Source organism: Thunnus thynnus, chromosome 14 (assembly GCF_963924715.1).
Source record: "Thunnus thynnus chromosome 14, fThuThy2.1, whole genome shotgun sequence".
Taxonomy (NCBI): domain Eukaryota; kingdom Metazoa; phylum Chordata; class Actinopteri; order Scombriformes; family Scombridae; genus Thunnus; species Thunnus thynnus.
The window spans coordinates 5,016,460-5,034,378 of record NC_089530.1 but is presented as its reverse complement, the minus strand read 5'-3'; the positions used below and the strand labels follow the sequence as shown (position 1 = coordinate 5,034,378).

Genomic DNA, 17,919 nt, shown 5'->3' with positions numbered 1-17,919 from the left:
TGGGTGAATATTACACACATAAATGCTTAATTTGCTGCTGGAGCCCCTTTACTTTATTATATTACAGACTATTTACATTTAGCAGAAGCTCCAGGTAAAGAGATCCAGAAACAATCATAAAATACAAAAAAACAAAAAACAGGAATGACTTCTGTTCTTCATAAAAGTTTTTTTATTTTTTATTTTTATTTGTTTTGCAAAATCTAGCATTGACCGTAAATGTATGCTTAGAACGCCCCCTGCTGACAAAATCTAATAATCTAAATTGATCCCCATTTCCTCTTTGAGAGGCGTATGCAAATTTTTGTTTCTATGATGACGACGGAATGTTCCGCGAAGACCCGCCCCTACGTTGCCTCTGATTGGCTCTCATCCTGATATTCTTACTCTAACCCAACCATTTCATTCCTCATGCCTATAGCCGTATATAGGGTTTATACGGCTCCGCTCATGCCTAAATCTAACCAACCTGACCAACGAAGACAACGAGTACTAGCCAATCAGAGGCAGAGTAAGGCGGGTTTTCGCGCCATGCTCCGTCGCCATCCTAGGAAAAGAAGGCGGGAAAATACGTCATTATGCCTTCAAAATAAATGTGTAGAATCAGCAGCTTCATGGGCAGAAAGTCTTAATCCAGTCCCTCACGGTTTGATTTCTACAGTTCGTGGCTTTGAGGGCTTGTATTTTCATTTCTACACAACTGGAGATTAAATGAGAGCTGGAGGATAAAGCCCGGGCCGGTACATTTAGACATATAAATTATTCTGAAAGACAGAGACAACACAGCAGATAAAGTTAGGAAGTTATCTTATTTCTTCTCTTGTGGCAATAATACGGACTGAGGCACATGCGCTAACCCACTTTGGATAACATTTGTAACTTAGTGATAGCAGCAAATAATTCGTGCATATATATGTTGATGTTTTGAGCACCAACGATACTTATAACACGCACGTTAAACGTTAGTCAGCTAAACGTTAGCCAGCTAAGTTAGCCAAGCGGAGCTGAATCAACAACAAGTTGACTGAAAACTACAAGTAACTTTGTTTGATTAAAGCTGAGTTGTACGTTTGACGGAATTACATAATTTACTGTTTAATTGAGGTAACTTTGAGAGAAAGGCAGGTTTGCTGTCGTTAGTAGCCGGTTGGGATGTCATCGCCTCCATATGGTCACAAGAGTCATGAAGAGTCAACGAGCAGAGCTGACAGCGACTCAGAGGACGAGGTAACTGCGTTTATATTATCATGTTTAAGGTGTCTGGGAGCTTTGTTTATTCATAACGAAGAAGTCTTTAAACCCTCCATCCCACTGACAGTTATATCTTAAATGTAGGATACATGTAACTCAGTGGTTCCCAACCTGGGGGTCGGGACCCACACAAGTGCCACTGGATTCATCAAAGGGGTCGTGAGATACTAGGACAGGATAAGATACGGAAACAAAACATATTTTTGACACAAAGTTGGGATTTCTTTTTTCAGGCTCTCTTCTAATTTTTGCATAAAGGACTTTAATATTTATTGTAACTCGATGACTGACTGTTTTTAAACTGAGTGCATTCTAGTTTATCTTTTCTCATATACATATTATTCTAGACATGTTTTTCTGTTGCACTGTTTTGAACTGGGAGGAACAACATTTCGTTTTTATATATGCAAGTATACAAAATGACAAATAAAGGAGTCTTGAATCTAGTAAGCAGTGGTCTAAATACTAACTAGTAGTTGAGTAGTGTTGCTTTTCACTTTCAGACAGACATGAATTCATGTATTGTGGCTGCATTGCCTCTTGTGGGGCTGTAACCCTTGACATTAACATGGTTCTTTCCATATGTCTTCTACAGCCCAAGCTCCCCCTCAATCAGTTCTACCCATACATCCGATGTGCCCTCTGCTGCGGCTTCCTCATCGATGCCACCACCATCACAGAGTGTTTGCACACATGTGAGTTCAAACAGATGTGTTCTCTGTTCTGTGGAAATATCAGGAGAGATTTTGAGAGGATTCAAGGGGTTCTAACTGAACTGGGTGGTATAGTGTGTAGTAGTTTGTAGAGTGTATAGCTGTGGTCAAAAGTTGGCTGGTCGTCTCCTGTGGGAATGTAACTTTTTAGACAGCAGGGAAACATGGTGAATAACGTGCCACACAAGTGTGAACTGGTGATGTTGAGTTTACACGCTATTCCTCCTAGCTCACTAGACTATCAATACACTAATATTGACATTTCACCCCTAGCATGATGTCCCCGTACCATGTTTCACAGTTAAACAAGACCACATACTTGAGCCTGGCTAGGCCAATTTATCAGCCCATACTAGCCTATGGCAGGTACCGTATATAGGTATAAACATATAGAGAGATGCGTAACAAGAAACGTCAAAGATATGTTATGTGAAATGAAACTGGGATCATTGACAAGTTCATTTATCAACTTCAGAACCTGTTGCTTACTGTATGTCTTGGTCACAGTTTAACAATCAAATGCAAGGGGTCCTTATCAAAAATATGTTTGTAAAAAATAAATATTTGCTGCTTTATACAGTAGGTATAAGATCATTGAAACTCTCAAACATTAATATCCATATCCAACGTGTCTTGTGATTGTGTCTCTTCCCAGTTTGCAAAAGCTGCATCGTGAAACATTTTTTCTACAGCAACAGGTGTCCCACATGCAGCATCGTAGTCCACCAAACACAACCCCTTTACAACATCAGGTAGGCCTGTTCATTCCTGTAGTATCTGCTCATTTGTATCACCTTTTACACCTGTAAAATGAATAGATGGCTGTCACCCAAGGTTTTGATAGTTGAGAGAGAAAAAGCCTCAGGTCAGACATTTTGACGTAATGATGTCTAAAGGATTTAGAATTAATTCTAATTCTAATTCTAAGGTTTAGGATTAATTCATTGAGAAATGTTCTTCTGTCTTCCTGCAGGCCTGACAGACAACTGCAGGATATTGTTTACAAAATGGTTCCATTCCTGGAGGAGTGTAAGTATATTGTATATACAGTCAGATTAATTTAATTCATCCGCTGTACATTATGTCATTTTCAGTTTAAATTCTAATGTGATCTCTTTTTCTGTGCTCCAGTTGAAAGAGAACAAATGTGTAGCTTCTACAAAGAGAGAGGGCTGGACCTGCCAAAACCAGGTAAAATAGCTTCACTTAACAGATTTGGGGAACCGTTAGCTGTGATTGTACGTATGTGGATGTGTGTAACAGTATTTTACTTTGTTTCTGTGTTAATGTGTTATTGAAGTTTAGTTAAATTAATTGCATCATTAATGCAAGTTGGACAAAACTCCAATTGACATTTATGTAAAAGTGGACAGGAAGGATATCCACTCACTGAAGATAAGATCATCACAACCTGCTGGTCAAAGACCTTCATCAGACCTGAATGATGCAGATGTCGCTGTTGTGTCCTCTTTGGCTAATCAACGTATTTTGGAAAACGAAACAACTGAAGTTTTATCAAACTGTGGTGTGCTATTTGTTTGAAACTTTTTATTTTATTTTGGATTTAAATCCACAACTTCATGAACTGGAACTAAAAAGATGTTGAATTTCAGGACAATAGAAGCAAAAGCGTGAGAGCTCATCAGTAAATCTCTTTCCTTCTCATCTGTATCTCCTGTCTTTCTTCTTTCCTGCTTTGCAGTGTCCGTCTCCCCACCAGGTCCTGCAGTGGGGAAAAGGCAGAAGAAGGACAACATAACCCAGTCTGTGTTCACCATCCCTCCTGAGCTGGATGTGTCACTGCTACTGGAGTTTGTAGGGTGAGGATCTCACTGGACAGGCCTCTATGCATTAATTATACCTGTATTGTCTATGAAAGGTATTCAGCCCCTGCACATTTAAAGTCATCCCCATGACCTGTAAACACACTTTGGTGTGTGATATTGCCCTTTCTTCTCTTTAAGTTCCCCTATAATTACTTGAGCTTTAATGTTCTCACTGGCGAAACACTTCATGGTATTTGCTTTCTTCACTGTGTTAAACTAACCTGACACGCTAGATGGTTTGTTACACAGAACCAACTGAGAAGTCCATTTTTGTTATCTGTTTCCTAGCAACAGTGTTCATACAAGTAGGAAAATCACAGGTGTAACTAATGACATTAATGAGACCCTTGAACTGGCACTCCTGAATGAAATGAAGCTCTAATTAATGTTTTTAATCACACCTCTATATTTGCTGCTATGACATGTTCAAATGTCTGTTATGTGAAAGACCGTCTGCTAAACATATTGTCTACTTAAAAAAAACAAAACAATAACTCACAAGTTCTATTTGAATGCAGTTGTTTTTACTGTCAGTGTTAGTTGGGTGTAAATCGTTCCATAATTAGCAGGGTCTTCTGGCTTACAACAATCATGTCTTCTGCTTTGAGGAAAAACGTTTTTAGCAATGAATGAAATCACCATGAAGTTACATAAAAATGCCACCAGATGGTCCCATAGTCTCACAATGACAAATTAGTTTAAAACGTACTTACGTTGACTCCTGCTGTGTTTTCAGGGCTGAAGAGGGGATTAGCAACTACAAGGTAATTACTTAAAATCTTAAATCTTTATAAAACAGCTGTTCTTATTAGAGTATATGGACTATAATAGAACAGGTTACATGATCAATGTTGTACTGTAAGCTGGATCCAGACCTGCTGATACATTAAGATAAAATTATTGTGTAAAGACCAATGATGATGTGTAGCTAATATGGGAGTTTTCTTTTTCAAAGTTTCACGGTTTGAAACGACACAGCTCCAGTTGTATTATGTATACTGTACAGTTTTTGATGAACAACATTCTTCTGAAAGACTTTGATTCGGTCTCTTCCACTCTTTCCTTCATTAGCCACTAGAGAGGCGGTACGTCCGTGTTTCAGGCGAGGCCACCGTTCGCCACGTGGAGCTGTTCATCAGGAGGAAGATGGAGCTCAGCCCAACCTGCCAGGTGAGTCTGCCAGGCTTACAGCTAATCAGTCCACAAAGTGTCATGACCACTGTCTTGATCCTGATTGTTGCTTTAGACAGACTTGGAAGCGTGACAGCAAAGGAAGTTGGCATTACAGTGTAGCGTAGGCGTGCACACTGACCAGGGACACACCGGTGTGTGTAAGTGAGTGGGCACATTTATTAAGAAGACAGAGCACGGACAAAGTGGTTGTGACATTAGAAGATCCCTTCATTATGCACTTACAATGTAAGTTGGGGACAAAGTCCACAGTCCTCCTTCTGTGCAACAATGATTTAAAAGTTTATCTGACGCTAATATGAAGCTTCAGCATCCAAATGAGTCAAATCAAGTAGATATCTTTCAACATTACAGTCTTTTTAGTGCCAAAGTCCCTCTTTTCGTTACTATACTTCCACCACAGCTCAACAGGGAAACACTGTCCAAAGAAACAAAGAGGGAATTTTATGCTAAATAGAAAATAACTTTGGAAGATATCCCCTTCATTTCACTAACTTGGACTCCTGACACATCATAGTAGCTTCAGATAAACTTTTAAATACATTTTTGAACAAATCGAGGACTTCACCCCAATTACTTACACCGTAAGCACATTTGAAAGGGATCTTTTAATGGTCAGTATGAACAGGAAAAATTACAGTTTCATTGTTCATATGAGCACCTGACTGTTGTTTTAAGACAGACTTGGAAAATTAGGAACCTCCTATCCTTTAGATTGGGCCCAGATTGCTTGGCTTTACTTACGCCGAGCTGCAACAAGCCATGAACACTCACATTTCCAATGTGTCCTCACAGCAGGGGATGGCTGCACTGAGCCGCACTGCTGTGGTCCTCCTTGGCTTTAGGGCCAATTGCAGCTGACCTGTAACAGTTATTAGGAAGCAGCTAAAGAAGATGCAGTGTATTAATCAATTAGCTAGTTAGCTGAGCTTCATTAGCTGTGTTATTCTTCAATGAATCAGGTCTACACACCAAGACATGGACATACTCTGCACTATTTTGTCAATCAGTTTTAAACACTGCAGAGAGGATTAATACATGCGGAAATAATATGTTTAGTTACATTTATTATTTACATTTTATAACAACACAGTTTGGATTTATTCAAAGAAACTCACAGTGTCGGCATTATTATATGTGGCGGCAGATTGAATTGAAGATTTGAAGACGTTTCCTCACTCATCCAAGAGGTTTCATCAGTTTTACTGATAGGAGCTTCCTAACATTTCACCTCTGTGGGAGATTTATAAGTAGCAACTTATCCAAGTTTAAAGTTGTCCACCAAAATCTAACTATAGCAACAGTATATACGCATTGCAGCACAGTGAGGAAAGCATATATGTGATGAAACTACTGCTGAATACATACAGAGTCCAGCATGGTGGACTCACCTGCTCAGGTCAAAACTCAGCAGGCTACCAAAATCTAACGGACAACAGACTCTCTTAACAACGAAATTAATCAAACTATTGTCTGTGTCAGCTCAGTCTTCAGGTTCAAGATTACAAGTATTAGTCTAACACTCAGATCTGTGGTCCTTTCATTACAACACTGATGAACAGAAAGGTTCATGAGTTCAGTTTGAGGGAGACAGCGTTCAGGTGTTGGTGTATTTTGTGTTTAGTAATCCTCAGTAATGGATGAGGATTAGCAGCTTATGCTGATTACCTGGCCTCAGTGCTGCACTGCCCTGCTCTGTCTGGACAAACCTGGAGAGGATGGAGAAAGACTGACCTGGAGTCACTGTTCACTGCAGCAGAAGTCACAACACTTATATAACTTCAACTCAGTTCAAAAATACATTGTTACAACCCTTCTTGAAAATGTTGATCTGACTTCTTTTCCTTTTTAGTCTTCCTCATCTGGATCATCTCCATCCAGTTTATTAAATATCCAAGGCATATACAGCGTACAGTATTCAGTGTTCTGGTCAATAACTACATTTATAATGTGGCACTGGGTACAGTTGATGTTTGAATTTGGTCAAAATCAATCCATTGCTGTTGTTGTCGAGCCTTTATGTGTTGTTGCGCCAGAATTTGTTTGCAGAGGACCCAAGTTTTGTTTGTCACAATGGTAAATGATGGCAAAATCATCAGAAACACACATACGGTTCTGTGTAGACGTTACAAGACCTCCACACAGATCAGCTCTGTGTGACTCAGTGTCTGATGCAGGGGTCTAAAGTGTCTGTGTGTCCTACAGGTGGATGTGGTTTGCGGAGATCATCTCCTAGATCACTATCAGTCACTCAAAGACATACAGAGCTCTGTGGGAACAGAGGCACTGCAGGTGAGCACCACAAACACACACTCAGTGGGAACAATATTCATGATATTGAAGGCCTGTAACTCCAGTCATGTTAAAAAAAAAAAGTTTATTTTTTCTATTTTGCTCCAGGACGGTTTGTTGGTGCTGCACTTCGGTTTGGTCCTGCCCTCCCAGTCTTGAGTCGCAAAGATGGATGCAGAAATACCTGAGGGGACTTTTTTTTTGCATCCTGTCATAGTGTGGAGTGAAGTTTTCACATTGGCATTATAACTAGTCCAAAGCTGTCTTGGCACTGTGTGCGAATATAAAGTTTAATTTAAATTTCTAACTTAAATATTACAACAAAGTAAATGTAGCAAGTGGCCGGCAAAACATTAAATGTGAAAGAGAGATTCTCAGAGCAATATAGTTGGATTTCTTTACTGAGAAGTATGAAAATGTGTAAACTCTTAATGTTCACACTATAGCATCTAATTTTCAACCCCCAAGATGATCACTTGTATTCAGGACGGCCGTGTGTCTGCTGCAGATTTGCTGGACACAGGAAGTATATATTTAATGTAGTGAAGTGAGGTTGTGTTGCAATGAACTTTTCTGTCACGTTGTGGTATGTACCTGAAGTGACAATTTCCTACAGAACTGTGATATCTTTTTTTTTTTTAGGTATTGTTTTGTGTGCTGACACTCAAGGATGTGACCGATACTGTAGCTAAAACTGGACCGAACCACTGTCAATGGATCTTAAACTCCTCACATCTCCAACAGATATAAAAGCAATAGTGTCTGTTCTGAAAAGCTGCATCAGTCCCATCTTTTGGGAAACCAGGGATCTCTCTTAATACTTTTCTATTTATGGGTTTGAGAGTCGAGTTTACTGTCTGGGTTTCATTTCAAATCGAAGATTGTGATCTTAAGGGCTTGACACAAAAGGATTACCACTGCCAAAGGTTTGTGTGTGTGTTTTATAGAGCTTAGATCTACACTGTATCTTTAGAGTGACTCGCTTCTTGTTGATTTAATCGTTTAATTTAACTTTTGTATTGATTACTTATTCATGCTCATGTTGTCTGACTTAAGCTGTTGATGTAAACTGATGTCATTGTTTTGATAAAAATCTGCTTTCAGTACAAATCACTAAAAAAAGCTGTTATTTAAAGGGAGCCTGTATAAAGAAATCTTTGGTAGGGTTTGATATAAAATACCTTTACTACTTGGTTTATAAGTTTGAATAAATATTTGATGACACAACTGAGATGTTTCCCACTTCATCATTGTCTCCTGTGGTTTAAGGTTGATATCAGCATCCATCTGCTACACACATCAGGTAACAGAAAAAATGCTGGTTTAAAACTTAAACATAAAAAAGCATTTTACTGATTACATTGTCATTGTACTTTTTCACCACTGATGCACCCATTCATATTGTACAGATGACACTGTAGTTATAAAGTAGTGCAAGCCAACCAGACATTTGATTGAAGTTTGGGTTTCTCCCTGACCACAGCTAGAGAATACAACTGAAATGACATTCTACCCTCTTCATGATCTTAACTCTTCATTTGAAGAAGCCTGATATTTCTGTTATTTGCAGGGCAACAAAGTGAGGAATTATTAAAATATAACTGAACTGAGTTGTAATTGAGTTTGAGGCTCTGTTCCAATATGGGAGAGTCATTTTTAAGTGGATCTTAAAATGAACTACCCCATACGTTCTAGCAGAACATACTCTCACTGACTCACATATGAAAGCAGAGAAAACAACTTGCCAGTCATTTAATTTGTTGCATCAGACAGTGCAAATGAAACAACAGTGAGTACAGGAACAACACTGATACCTCAGCCAAGTAAAATGTACACCAACATTTTGATTGCTTGGTTTACATGTACAATTTAATACTTTTCACTGTTAAGCCGTTGAGTAGATGGTACTGATAAATCATGATGGCCATTCTTTCTGCCACTACTAACAAAAGGATGCCTAACCCAAAGGACTTGTACTTGCGGAACTGATTGCAGTAGCAATGGGGACCATTTGTAATGCCAAAACCAAAATGGTCCACAGTCTCCCTTAAAATGTTACATAAATATTACTTTTGAGGATGCAAGAACAATATAACTCACTGACCAGCAAATGCAAACAAAACAGTTTCCACAGACTGATTTAGCCTTGACTAACAGAGAAGAGGCACTACACTAGTATTTGTAGTCCATCTATAAGAATACACACACACACAGGTTTCATTGCAATCTGACACAGCAGCAAAATGGAAATTCATCCAGGAAAACTTCAGTATTTGGTCACAAATTTATTACAATGATAAAATATTTGCAACATGCAGTATATGTGGTCCAGGTTTTCAGGTCAGGGTTCTTTAACCTTTTAACATCCAACGGGTCACTGGCAACCCACTTAAGCCAGTTGTAAGCGGTAGCATCACGCGGTAATGAGTCAAAGCAATTGCCACAATTTGGCCAATTGGAGATGATTGGAGAGGTTCGGGGACACCAGTGACACCACAAACTAAAAACTCCCTTGCTACCACAAGGTTAGGCCTAGAGGTCTGGTGGTGTTCTGCATAGTTCTGGCATATTGCATGTCCTAATCATTGTTATTCAAATATGACTCATTATAGACAAGGACCAAAAACACTTTTTTGAGCCTTATTTGAACTGATGTAGTTTTGTGTTTTAGCCACATGCTAAACAAACACATTTCCAGAAACTAGAAGATGTCACTTGTCAAATGAAGCCTAATACATGCATCATGGCCTTACAGTTCTTCTGTTATGAGCTTTTCCATTTGGGTATGCCAAATAGGCGAAAATTATATAAAAAGGGTGGATGTAAAGGGGTTCATTTATGTTGATGGTTCATATTTTAGTAAAATTGTTCCTTTCTTTGCAAATACAGTAAATGAGTCTGAGCGTTTTAGAGTCCAAACATTGTTTTAATGCTGTTTCAGACTTTTGCAACAGGGAAAATACTAAATAACATTATTTTACATGTATTTTGAGACGAAAATAGTCAAATACAATAAATATATATATTATGACTATAAAATATTTCAGCATCATCCCCAAAACAATTTTTTTAATGATGCCCTTCAAAAATACATAACAGTGAAAATCTACCATCATGTTGATGCTCTGGATCTTATTCTGTACAGATGCAGTATGTAACTATGAACTCCCTACACATATACAACACATCTCTTCTCCCTGTCTGTGTCTCTGTCTTCAGTTGTTGGAGTTGATGTCTGCTTCATCCTTCTCCTCTTCCTTGAAGCTTTCCTTCGTGGCTCCACCTTTCTCCCGCTGGCTGCTCCTGGAGGAGCCGCCTGAGGCTCGTGGCTGGTAGCTGTAGCTGGCCGCACTGAACGACATGTCTGAGTTAAAGTGAGTCTCCTCCCCCTCCAACAGTTTCCTTGTAGGACCAAAGGAAACACATGTCAGTGCTTATACAAGCCACAATGCTTAAAAACGTTTGGATAAGTCTTCTAGTCTTTTTTGTTCAGTCTGTCTTTTCATGCAGTCAGCACCTGTAAGCAGCTATCTCTATGTCCAGGGCCATCTTGACATTGAGCAGGTCCTGGTACTCTCTCAGGTGCTGCGCCATCTCACTCTTCAGGTTCCTCAGCTCAGTATCCAGGTGGCCAATAGTGTCCTGTTACATTGGAAAGAAAAGAAGAGTTAGAGGTGCAGGCATAATTAGTGAGCATGGGATTTCCTTTTTTCTTTTCTTTAAATGAATACACTAACCTCTCAGGCTTACTTAGCCTTACCTTCCCTAAAAAGCCAGTGAGAGCAGATGGCTTTCCTGTATCCGATTTAGCTGCGGTCAGAGGTTAATCTAACAGTCATGCAGGGTGAATTCACTAAGAGCTGTTTCGGTCAGTCTCATGGTCACAGACTTCAGACCTTGAACCTGAATTACGGTAGACTTTTTGTGTTACAGATGCTAAACTTTCAAACAGTGAGAAGCAGGACTGTATTTGAGACAAGTTATTATATGACACAGATATTTATTTTTATTTTCCCCTGTTGTATAAGTATGTGTTACTGCAAACTGAACACCTTTCCACTTTTTTTTTTTTTAAATGCTTTCAGTGTATCACAAGTCAGAGTACCTTCCCTTTCATGGAAGGCTTTTATTGTTTCTGCAGGAAATGTTGAGTGGCAGAATTAATCGCAACTGAGTCATCAGTGAGTGACAGTAACAGTATTTCTGCTAAAAATAGAAATTCAGACCATCAGAGTGGTGAGAATGGCATAACTACAATGTTGTATAGATGGAAATAAGGTGTTGAAATGAACACTATGCTGAATTTACCATTTGTCATTACAGTACAGGTACCGGTAATTTCATTTTTGTTCTGCTGGCTCATATTTAAGACCAAATGGTTATTTGAATACTGGCTTTTATTTGAGACTTTACTGCTAAGCAGCAAAATTGACGTCTGTAAAAAAATATTTTTAAAATATATATACTCCTTAGAAATGAGACTGTGCATAGGGATGATTGTTTTGATTATCAGATTGACAGTATGCTGGATTCCTTGCTTCCTCTCTGGTCCTCGACATATCAGAGTTGGGGCCACCCTGCTGTGTGCAGTTAGCTAACAGCTCTACTGGAGCTGTGAAATAATTGATGAGGAGCTTGATCCTGAGATTTGCTCACTTCCAATCCTATTATTCTGTAGATTTGTAGACAGTAGACTGTGCTGCATATACAGAGCAACTGGGCAATCAGAATAATTAATAGTGGTACTTCTAACTTTTACCATTTTCAGTTCTTTGCTGAGAAAGTGTAGTATTGTTTTGGATATTGGAAATATCCTGCATAATAACTCAATTTCCAAGGATTGTATCACACTATTACAGTAGTTTTAAACTTTTGCTGTTTTTAGTGCCTGCTCAAAAAGCTACATGGCACTATGTATGCCCTATATCTCCATTATTAAATCAAGTTTTTGTGGACAGTTTTATTCTTTTCATATTATTGTGTGTTTACATGGTACAATAATGCCACAGCAACTTTGTATGCTAAGAAATGTTTGTGTAACTGTACAGTATATCTGTATTTTTTACATGTTAAAGGGTTGGTTCACCCAAATGAGAAAAAAGCACATTTTTATACCTACCCCTTCTTATTTGTCCAGTTTTTAACATATCTGATTCTGATGTTTTTTTCCAATATCCCAATACAATGGAGGTGAATGGAACTACTTTCTGAATATTGTTTTTCAATGCTGTGTGTACCATAAACTAAATTCCATTCACCTCCATTGTATTGGGGTGGAGGTAGAAATCTCAGATTCAAATATCTCAAAACAAATAAGACAAATAAAATCAAAACTATCTGGCTTCATACCACTGAGAAATATGTGTTTGTGTTACTTGGGTGAATCGACACGAATTGCTACATGTAGTTTAGAGACATTAGAGAATGTTATCCAAACAGCTAGTGAGAAAAGAGCAACTAAACAGCAGCATAAAAACTTCTCACCTTGCTACAGTGATGTAGCAGTGTACTCCAGGGTGTGTCAGTACACAGTAACATCACTGTTGTGGGTGTGGTTGTGATCACACTGACAAACTTTACATTTCAGCCACAGAGGGCAGTGAAACACAGCTCTTCAGCTGTTATAATGTTTTTATTTAATGACTGTCATTACTTGCCTGCATTGCTGTGGCCTCAGTGTTGTGTGCATCCTCCATCTCTGTGATCTGCCTCTCCAGAGACTCATTGGCGCCCCTCAGGGTCTCTATCTCGATGGTCTTGGACTGCAGCTGCCTCCTGAACTCATTGATCTCCTCTCTGCTGGCCCGCATGGCCTCGTTGCTTCTGGTGGCCTGCTCGCTGAGGCTGGCAAACTTGTTCTTATACCACTCCTCGGCCGACTGCAGATTCTTGGAAGCGATGGACTCGTATTGGTTGCGGATCTCCTTCAGGGCTGAGGTGAGGTCGGGTTTGGCGAGCTCAAGCTCCACACAGACCTGCTGCTCCTCCATCATGCCTCTCATCTCCTGGATTTCCTCGTCATGGACTTTCTTCAGGAAGGAGATTTCATCCATCAGCGAATCAACACGGCGCTCCAGGTCCAGGCGGACAGCTGCGGCATCGTCCACGTCCTTCCTGAAGGACCTCAAGGTCTGCTCTGCTTCCTCACGCGCCCTCACCTCCTCATCATACTTTACACTGAGTTTCTGAAATTTATGAATGAGAGGAGAGTGTAGAGATGAGATTTTAGCAATGAGATCAGAAGATAGAAAGTAAAGATGATAAGATAAAGATAAAAGATATGAAAGATGGCAGGAACATTGGGATGATTGGGACATGAGATGTTAGATGGCACAATGAGAAAGGTGAATGGGACGATGAAATAATTAGAGATGGGAAAAACTGGGTATTGAGAGGGGTTAGGGTTTTTTTTTAGATGCATAGACTGAAAATAATACAGAAAATAATAAGATTCTACAACCATGCTAGCGGCTCTGTGAAGCTATACTAAGGCAAAGCAGTAGCAGCAGTGGAGGCATTTCACCAAAAAACACAAATATCAACATCATGGAGGTGCTAGAGGAAGAAGTCAGGGGTTCACCAAAGTTCGTAGGATTCATCCTCTGAGGAACATGAATGTCTGAAACAAATTTCATGCCAATCCACCACATAATGTTTGAGATTTTTCTGTCTGGATCAGGGTGATAGAACAACTTGCAAACCAACGTTGCCATCCATGTAGCCATGCTGCTAATAAAAAAATACTATAGAACAAAAAAATGACTTACATTTTAAATATGCACATATTCGTTTAGTCCTACTTCTTTTCAAAATCATTCAGTGGTTTTACCTGCAGTTCATCCTCCATGTTGTTCCTCTCGATCAGGATGCGGTTCTTGTCCCTGCTCAGGTCCTCCAGCTGTGACCGCAGCTCCCTCATCTCCTGCTGGTAGATGTGAGCGAGGCGGGATGGCTCATTCTGCTTCTGCCGCAGTGTCACCAGCTCCGTCTCCAGCACTTTATTCTGCTGCTCCAGGTGCCGGACTTTATCGATGAACATGGCAAAGCGATCATTCAGACCCTGAACAGGAGAAACACATTTATGATCACAATAAATGTCATACAGTGAGTCAAAGTGATCAAGTCACTTATCCCTAAACTTGCTATGAAATCTCCTGCAGCTACCCAGACTTCTTACTACAAGGTGTTAAATAAAGCTGTACCATAAGTTTAAAGCAACATTTATTGATTTTTTTGGCCACTTTGGGCCAGCATTGACATATTATGGCCTTGTAAGCAAACAGTTGCCTACTTACACATTTTTTTGGAATCTTGTTTCTGGTCACTTAATAAATGGAAGTCCAGTATTCATTCTCCTTTTAGCTCTGTTTTGGTCTCCACCAATTCCTGAGAGAAATATCTGGCTCTATAGCTACTAATTGCTCCTGTTCATCAGCTATTTGCTAACTTTGTCTCTCTGATGTTTGGTACTGGGCAGGTAGTGTACAGTGGGTTTATCAGAGTTTTTTCAGTGAAAACCGCTGTCTTCTGCAACTGGAAACGACACTCATGAGAGCGGGTTCATCACTATGAATGACTCTTTTCACAGTACACAGTCATTTGATCCATTATTAATATAAAAATAGTGATTAGTGCAGCTTTAATTCACAAAATGGAGCTGAACTTGAGAAAAGCATCCCTTCCTACCTAAATGAGACCCTGATGATGTATTTTATTTCCCTGCTGACACTGTTGTGATACATGGACTGTTAGTTGTTGGTTAGTTTAATCTAGGGATGAAACAGTTGATCACTTGAATTGATTGATTTTCATACGGGCTGATTTAGTCCTGGTCTGACAGGTAAAAGCCACCACTGTGGAGCTGATTAGACATGTGAAGCAGTTAAATTAAAATAGTGGTTTTAGGGGTAAAGTGTTCTTATAATCCCTGGAACAAGCCGAACCCGGGGTTTACTTCATTCACTAACTTCACTTTATGCTTTTATTGGACTTAAATTATGATTATGAAGAACAGTTTCAAATTATCTGCATTTCTTGTGGAGTAACCCAACATTCAAAAGTGAATCATTTTGTCTCATTCTGCCCTACATGTCATTGTAATCACACCTACCTGCAGTTGCTCTTTCTCGTTGGTTCTAATGACTTTTAATTCATTGTTGACCACAGACGTCTGGGTCAGATCGAGGGAGTCAGTCGACATCGAAGAGAAGGAGGTGGAGGTGCGACCGACCCGTCGGTACAGGCCCACGGACGTCGCGCTGTTGCGGGACATAGCCATGGACCTGTAGCCTGAGGAGCCACGAGACGAGGCGCTGCTCATGCGAGAGGAGGAGACGGGAAACCTGGGAGAATCCCCGAAAATCTTCCGGTAGGAGGACGAGGTGTAGCGGTCTCCGTAGCTCATCTTTACCGTGAGTCAGAGATAAAACTGAGGGACTTAAAGAGCTTTGCAGACGTTTATAGACCACAAGGCTGCGGCTGGAACGAACCATTTTACGCACGGATGTACACGGTTTAATAACATTTGTGCAGTGGACTGAAGATGTTGAATAAAGTTTTGTTAATTGAAGTGATCAAAACCAACACTGATGTACATTTTTTTCCAGATTTCATCCATCCCTCGAGAGTCATTTTGCGTGCGTAAAATGATGGAACTGTCCGGAGGATCATGACCTCTCTCTCTACGTGCGTCACGTATTTCACTTTTCATGCAGGCAGTGGAGCCCTGTAGCTGCGTTACATCAGCTGTACTATTAAACTGGTTATGTCAAGTGTGTAGTTTGTGGCAATTCGTTTTCCAAAAATGTTTTGTATTAAGCTGAAGTCTCAAACGTCCAAGGGAAGTGAGAACGTAACATTTGGAGTAGGGGTTATGGTTTGGAGGAGCACATTTGTTTTTCTCCATCCTCTCCTCTGCTGTGTTTGGAGATATATACAGTGTGTGGTAGTGTGGTTCCCAGCCTCGCGGTCAGGACCCTCACAAGGGGTCATTGTACGATGACTAATAACCCAGAGAGCTCATAACCCAAAAGCACGAACTCAGAGGCAGTAGCAGAGTCCAATATATTTTCATCAAGTCCAAAGAAACAAGCAGGGATCACAAACCAGGCAGGCAGATAGAAGTGAGGGAAGCAGGCAAAATCTTCAAACCGGTGATCAGACAGGGTAACAGGCAGGCCGAACAACAACAGGTAAGGGAATGCTGGATAGCGAGATATGAACTCTAGACAATCTGGCAAGGTGTAAGTGAACCTAGGCCAGTATATGAGGAGTGACTATGAGGATAATGGGATCCAGGTGAGGAGATGGACAGGGCACTCAAATGAGGGGAATGAGGTGATTGCAAATTTCTTTGCTTTTTTGGAGTTCTGATCAGTTTTACCTCTTCAGGGCTCTAAAATGATTTAAATGAAACAATCTGAGGAGGGACAATCACTCTTCAGTTGAACTTCTCACAGAGCATAGATGCACAGCCTGTGATAAGTAGACATGGCTGTATTAAGGGGTCAAAAGGTTGAGTACCAACAAGAAGAACACATTTTGACTCAGGGTTGTTCTTACCTTTCATTCTGTTCTGCAACTGTATGTGTAGTTTTCTCATATTATATCTGTCTGTCTTAACGTCCTCTTTCTTCTTTTGTGGTTTTCACCTTCTGGACCTAACTGTCAATGCTACCTTTAGTTTCTTTTTGGACATTATTTCAAGTTGCTACAGATTAGTGGTGTAAGAATTACTCAGATCCCTTACTTAAGAAAAGTAACAATACCACACTATGAATTCCTCTTGCATTCAAAATTTTACTTAAATAAAAGTATAGAAGTATTATCAGCTAAATGTACGTATCAGAGGTAAAAGTATTCATTATGTAAATGCCACCTTTCAGATGGTATATTACCAGATAATTGTTATTGATGTATTAACATGTATGCAAATTTTTAATATAGTTGCTCAATGCAGAACCAATTTAACTATGTATAAACCATTAGGTTGGTATCAACTGTATGATGATGCATGTTATTTTATATGCTGAACAAGTAAGATCTTAAGCTGCAAAGTATCCAGTAACTTTAATTGTCCCTTTTGAAATGTCAATTTTATATGCTGTCAATTTGTCTGTGTATTTACTACTGTACCCTAATAAAACACACTTAATTGTGGTATAATTGTGGTATAAAATGTATAATTTATACTCTAATTTAAATAAATCGTCACTAATTGCACACATAGACATATAAAATATACAGAATATCATACACTACAATGGATTTTTTACATCATTGTTGGGAAATGAATATCTTCTGCTTTACATATTTATTGTGTTGATCTCATGACAATCAAATTGTAAATGCACCAACATATTATCTCCAATAATCAATAATAGCAGAAAGAAATACTTGTCCCAGCCTGAAAGTGAAGGAGTCTTCCAACTATTTCAGCTTTCACAATGAGAAAAAAAGAGAAAAATTTGCCTTTGTGATACTGGGTTCTGTGCCGCGGACCACAACTCCAGTATGAAGGTAGTGAACTGCATACACAAAAATACGGCTGAGTTTAGTTTATCTAGTGCACAGTATTCCTTCTTTCTTCACAAATTGTCATTGATCTTACAGATTTCTTCCAATGACGTATGAAAAGCTCAAATCTA

At 39.5% G+C, this 17,919-nt stretch overlaps 2 protein-coding genes across 2 annotated transcripts; one reads left to right on the top strand and one right to left on the bottom strand.

Annotated features, from left to right (window-relative positions):
* The first annotated feature begins 613 nt into the window (after window positions 1-613).
* On the top strand, window positions 614-8,504 carry pcgf6 (polycomb group ring finger 6). The gene is made up of 10 exons (XM_067609402.1): window positions 614-1,227; window positions 1,847-1,946; window positions 2,620-2,716; window positions 2,938-2,993; window positions 3,096-3,155; window positions 3,667-3,784; window positions 4,527-4,554; window positions 4,862-4,960; window positions 7,187-7,273; window positions 7,382-8,504. Exons 1-10 carry the CDS (start codon window positions 1,153-1,155, stop codon window positions 7,430-7,432), a joined length of 771 nt encoding a protein of 256 aa, XP_067465503.1. The 5' UTR covers window positions 614-1,152; the 3' UTR covers window positions 7,433-8,504.
* Window positions 8,505-9,011: 507 nt separating this feature from the next.
* Window positions 9,012-16,925, bottom strand: LOC137196644 (alpha-internexin-like). The gene is made up of 5 exons (XM_067609400.1): window positions 15,384-16,925; window positions 14,103-14,333; window positions 12,931-13,458; window positions 10,791-10,915; window positions 9,012-10,675 (listed from the first exon to the last, which is right to left on the bottom strand). Exons 1-5 carry the CDS (start codon window positions 15,675-15,677, stop codon window positions 10,489-10,491), a joined length of 1,365 nt encoding a protein of 454 aa, XP_067465501.1. The 5' UTR covers window positions 15,678-16,925; the 3' UTR covers window positions 9,012-10,488.
* Between the last annotated feature and the right edge of the window lie 994 nt (window positions 16,926-17,919).